At 37.5% G+C, this 6,101-nt stretch overlaps 1 protein-coding gene across 1 annotated transcript; it reads left to right on the top strand.

Moving 5' to 3' along the window:
- The first annotated feature begins 1,980 nt into the window (after positions 1-1,980).
- LOC110689652 lies at positions 1,981-4,041 on the top strand. Its single transcript, XM_021866417.1, has 2 exons — positions 1,981-2,751; positions 2,932-4,041. Exons 1-2 carry the CDS (start codon positions 1,981-1,983, stop codon positions 4,039-4,041), a joined length of 1,881 nt encoding a protein of 626 aa, XP_021722109.1.
- The last annotated feature ends 2,060 nt before the right edge of the window (positions 4,042-6,101 follow it).

The raw sequence follows: 6,101 nt of genomic DNA on the forward strand, positions 1-6,101 counted from the left end.
CCAATCGATAATTGCATTATCTAAATCAATTGTTCGTGTCATTAGCAACTATAATGCAATCAAGTATAATTCTCAAGACCTAATTGAATGACACACATGTAAACCTTCATTAATAACTTTAATCTCAACAATCAACCAACACAATTCCCAAATTAATCATAATTCATCAATCATACAGGTTTCACCCAATTCTTAGCCAATAACTACTCAAATATCATCATCTAACTACAAACAACTAAAGAAATCAAGAATAAAAAATGTATCAAGAACAATTACACTAATCAAGCATCAAAATTAAACCAAACAAACTTGAAATTGAATAAAACAATAAAGAGGAGAGAGTGTGAGAAATCTTCTTTCATTGATAATGGAGATCTTCAATACAATTGTCATTTTGAATTTTCAACCTCTCAAATAAGCATTGAAATTCATCAATTTCTCTCTTTAAAATCTACTCTTAAAACTAACCCTAGATCAAGAGAGAGAAGCTCTCAACTTAGCTAGGAAATATGTATTTTAATTCTCTACTTGTTTTTTCTCTAACCCAAAAATGCGTATTTATAATTACAAGGTTAAGAGAAAATAAAAGAGAAAAGAAAATAAAAGAAAAGAAAAATAAAATAAAATAAATAAGAAAGGAAAAGAAAAGAAAAATAAAAATAATAATAAAAGGAAACTAAAAGAAATTAAAAGAAAGAATAAAAGAAAAACAAAGCAAAATTAAAAGGGGAAAACGAAGTCCACTGACTTCGATAATTCGAAGCTCATGAAAATGGGAAATTATCCCCTACTTTGCGCATCACCAATCACACACCATCCCAACCGTTCGATCATCAATTTAATCAAGATCAACGGCCGAAAATCGAACTCAGAAGTGCGCGGCCGCGATTATTGAATGCGCGCCCGCGTCTGTTGAGGTTCCAAAGATGGCAGGGTTGCTCGGAGGCACTTGCGGGACTGCTGCTGCGGTGGTGCAATTGGTGCCAGATTAGGGAATTTCGGCTAGTCGTTTATTGTTGCGGGATGTTGGTGGTGAAACCGGCGGGCTGCCGGAGTTTGCGTGGGAGAACAGAGGAAGGTGCGGTTTGCTGTATGAAGGAGAGAGGTGGCTATGTTGCGGGAGAAGAATTAACGGTTGTGGCTGGTCGATGAGGTGGTGATCAGGTGCGGCTGCAATGCAGTGCAAAGGTGGTGGATTTGGTTACTCTGTTTGGTTGATTGAATTGGAGGTTGAAAGGAGGTGCGTGAGGGGGAGCAAATGATGCGGGAGTTTTAGGGGGTCAAGTTAGTAAAGCGGTCGATAAGGCTATATCTCTTACATGTCATCCAAGTAGGCTTTTATTATCGTTGGATTGGATCGTGGCCTACTCAGAGGGTCGTTTTAGGGCTAGAGCAGGAACGAATCTTAGTTTGGTTGTACTCCAATGGGACAACATTGGAGAGAAGGTACACTAAATTAGAGTAGTAGTTTTAGCGTACTTTTAATTAATTATTTAAGAAATATAGAAAGTTAATTCCTATTTGGTTTCTTAGTAATACATTGGCAGCTTGTTGCCTACTAGCTATAGAGTCCTAGTTATATTGGGTTTATAATAAGTGTTTAGTCTAATTGTCCTATTAGGAGTAGGAATCTTATGTCGGTTACTCTAGTCTATAAAAGGCCATTAGTTTGTAATTTTTATTCATAGTTGAAAGAATAGTTTTCTTGAGTTTATTATTGCAAACTTACGAATTAAGTTTGTTTGTTCGATCCGTTTGATTGAGCAAGCTTGGTTTTGATCCGATTGATCAAAATCTAGCATAGGTTTGTGTTAGCTCCGTTTGAGTTTAACATTGACCAAAAGAAAACCCTCAGCGTTTGGGTATAAACGCATCAAGTGGTATCATAGCCAGGTTCAAAGGTTTTCGGTGAGGATTCTTGCGGCGTAGTCTAACGTAATTGACTCTCTTGATTGAGCAAGAGGGAAACCAACGAGAGACATGCCTGGAGATGAAGAACAACCTCGTAATTTCGGAAACGAAATTGATTATCTCTCAGACAATGTAAACAAACTTACTACATCAGTGGGTAAGATTTTAGAGCGTTTTGATGGGTTGGACACACGTATGGAACAAGTTAATATTAGTGTGGGAGAATTGAGGCGTAGCGGCAGCGACGATAATGGTGGTCGGGTGCGTCGAAACTTTAATCATATTCATGGGGAGCAAGAAAATAGTAGGCGACGAGAGGACAAAATTAAACTCACAGATTTACCCGAATTTGATGGTAGTGCAGACCCTGAAGTACATTATGAGTGGGAACGTCGTATTGAGCGAATATTTGATTTTAAGGACCTTGATGATCAAAGAAGGTTTAAGTATGCTACCTTAAAGTTGTCTCGATATGCATCCTTATGGTATGAGAGCATGAAAAGGGCTCGGGATAAAGAAGGGAAGGAGAAGCTTCAATCTTGGGCAAAATTAAAGAAAACGTTGAGAATGCGGTTCGTACCAAAAACTTATAAACAAGACCTTTTTAGACTGCTTGATACATTACAACAAGGTGGGTTGTCCATCGAGCAATACACTAAGAAGTTTGATAATCTTAGCTTAGCTTGTGATATTGAAGAAGGTGAAGAGCAACGTATGAGCAGGTTCTTGCGTGGTCTTAATATTGATATAGCCAATGTAGTGGAATTGCAACAATTTTGGACATATGATGAGCTTAGTTCTTTGGCTTTAAAAATTGAGAAGCAACTACGTGGCACTAAAGTGAGGAGTTATACAAAGGCACTAACTCCTAACAAAGTGGAAGGTGTTGGGTCCTCAAGCAAAGGCATTAGCACAACAACAAAATCAGAATTTTGGGACAAAAATAATCAACAAAATAAAGGAGAAAATTCAAGAAACTCCAAGAATGAAGGTAATAAGTCAACTGTTAAATGCTTTAAGTGCCAAGGGGTCGGACATTATGCACGTGAGTGTCCCAATAAACGTGTAATGACAATGGAGGATTGGCATGAGGCTACAAATTATGCATTGACCATAGCTTCACAGAGGGATAAAGTACAACAAGTAAATGATGAGGTGTTAGTGGAAACCGAAGACGAGGAAGAGAATATTGGAGAGCATATATATGGGGGTGATAGTGATGTTAGTATGGTGCTCCGAAGGACTCTACATTCTCAATCGGTGACGGAGGAAAACGAGCAACGTGAACTCATATTTCATTCAAAATGTTTGATTGGTGGCAAAAAGAGGAGTTTGATTATTGACAATGGGAGTTGTACGAATGTTGTAGCACTCTCTTTGGTGGACAAATTGAAGCTTCCTACTAAACCACACCCTCGACCCTACAAGTTGCAGTGGCTCAACAATGGTAATGAGGTAAAAGTAAATAAGCAAGCATTAATTTCTTTTAGCATGGGGTCATATGTTGATAATGTGCTTTGTGATGTTGTTCCTATGGATGCATGTCAATTATTATTGGGTAGACCTTGGATGTTTGATAGGGAGGTGTCGTACCTTGGGAAACAAAATGTTTATTCTCTTTTGTTTACCAAGAAAAAAATAATTTTAGAACCTTTGACCAGAGAACAAATACACAAACTCCATAAAAAGCCCAAAAAAGAGAATATGTTTGCCACTGAAGGTGAAGTTTTGAGGGAAATTGGAGACGGCAGTAAGTTGTATATTATCTTAATGAAAGAAATGGAGTCAAAAGAAGGGGATAACACCTCAAATCCCTTCTTAAAACCTTTATTAGAAGAGTATAAGGATGTGTTTCCTATTGATTTACCTCATGGCTTACCTCCATTACGTGGGATTGAACATCAAATTGACCTTATTCCTGGTTCTCAACTTCCTAACAAACCAGCCTATAGGTGCAATCCCGAGGAGACTAAAGAATTACAAAGACAAATTGAAGAGTTGATGGGGAGAGGTTATGTGAGAGAGAGTATAATTCCATGTGCAGTTCCTGCATTATTAGTGCCAAAAAAAGATGGTACATGGCGTATGTGCATTGATAGTAGGGCGGTAAATAATATAACGTACTATTAAGTATCGTTTTCCTATTCCTCGATTGGATGATATGATTGATGAGTTGCATGGTGCTACTGTATTTTCAGAAATTGATTTGAGAAGTGTATATCATCAAATTCGCATGCATGAAGGAGATGAATGGAAAACAGCTTTTAAGACTAAGCACGGGCTATATGAGTGGATGGTGATGCCTTTTGGGCTTGCAAATGCCCCAAGCACTTTTATGAGATTGATGAATGAGGTGCTTAAGTCCTTTCTCGGGAAGTTCGTGGTGGTGTAACTCGACGATATTCTTGTTTATTGTAAGAATGAAGAGGAGCATGTGGGACATTTAAGGCAATTATTTGATAAAGGGAACAAAAGTTGTTCGGAAAGATGAAAAAATGCTCTTTTATGGTTCCTTCGGTTACATTTCTTGGTTACATTATATCTGGTGAAGGTATTAGTGTGGATCCTACAAAGATTGAAGCCGACAAGTCGTGGCCTACCTCTACTACCGTTACTGAGGTACGATCTTTTCATGGTTTAGCTTCATTTTATAGAAGGTTTATAAAAAAATTTAGTGCTGTTACTGCTCCTATAACTGAATGCTTGAAGAAGGGAAAATTTGAGTGGTCTGGTACAACACAACGAGCGTTTGAATTAATAAAACAAAAGCTTTGTGAGACCCCGGTTCTTGCATTACCTGATTTTAGTCAACCTTTTGAGGTAGAGTGTGATTCTAGTGGGGTTGGTATCGGTGCCGTATTATTACAGAATAAACGACCAATTGCTAATTTTAGTGAAAAGTTGGGTGGTGCTAAACTCAACTATTCTACTTATGACAAGGAGATTTATGCAATAATTCGTGCTTTAGATTATTGGAGCCTTTATTTGAGGCCTAGTCATTTTGTTCTTCACTCAGATCATGAGGCTCTTAAATACATTCATGGGAAACACAAGCTTAATCCTAGACATGCTAAATGGGTTGAGTTCCTACAATCGTTTCACTTTTCTTGCAAGTACAAAGATGGGAAAAGTAACATTGTTGCAGATGCTCTTTCTAGGAGGAATTCTTTGATATCTATTATGGATTCTCGACTACTTAGATTTGATGTGATTAAGGAATATTATGCCACTGATCCTGTTTTTTCTCATGTCATTGATTCTTGTAAAAGGGGTGCACATGGTGACTATGTCATACAACATGGATTCCTTTTTCGGGGAAATCGCTTATGTATTCCTAAATGTAATATGCGGGAGTTGTTAATCAGAGAGGCACATGGAGGAGGAATAGCAGGACATTTTGGTATTAATAAAACCCTTGAGGTATTACAAGAACATTTTTATTGGCCAAAGATGTTTGGAGATGTTCAAAATATTTTTGTTCGTTGTGAGTCTTGCCAAAATGAAAAGAGTTCTTTTCAAAAGGGTTTGTATACTCCTTTACCTATTCTAGAAAGACCTTGGGAAGATATATCCATGGATTTTATTGTGGCATTGCTGAGAACTCAAAGGGGAAAGGATGCAATCATGGTTGTGGTGGATCGTTTCTCAAAGATGGCACACTTTATTTCCTGTCACAAAACGGATGATGCGACTCACGTGGCCGATTTGTATTTTAGGGAGATAGTTCGTCTACATGGAGTTCCTAAAACTATTGTTTCCGATAGAGATAGTAAGTTTCTTAGTCATTTTTGGAGGACTTTGTGGAAATTGATAGGAACTAAATTGCTTTTTAGTACTTCTCATCATCCACAAACCGAGGTGACAAATAGAATACTTGGTACACTATTGAGAGGGTTGGTGAGTAAGACTCAAAAGGATTGGGATTTGAAGCTAGCACATGCAGAGTTTGCTTATAATAGGTCACCGTCTTTTGCTACAAAGCATTTTCCATTTGAGGTGGTTTATGGTACAAATCCAATGCTTCCAATTGATCTGATTCTTTTTCCAAAAGAGGAGATTACTAATATTGACGCACAAAAGAAATTGGAGGCAATGATTAAGTTACATCAACAAGTCAGAGAAAGAATTGAGCAAGTTAATGAAAATTATAAAAAAAAAAGAGTAAACAAGCATAGAAAACAACCCACATT

This window comes from Chenopodium quinoa, unplaced genomic scaffold, assembly GCF_001683475.1.
Source record: "Chenopodium quinoa cultivar QQ74 unplaced genomic scaffold, ASM168347v1, whole genome shotgun sequence".
In the NCBI taxonomy this organism is placed as follows: domain Eukaryota; kingdom Viridiplantae; phylum Streptophyta; class Magnoliopsida; order Caryophyllales; family Amaranthaceae; genus Chenopodium; species Chenopodium quinoa.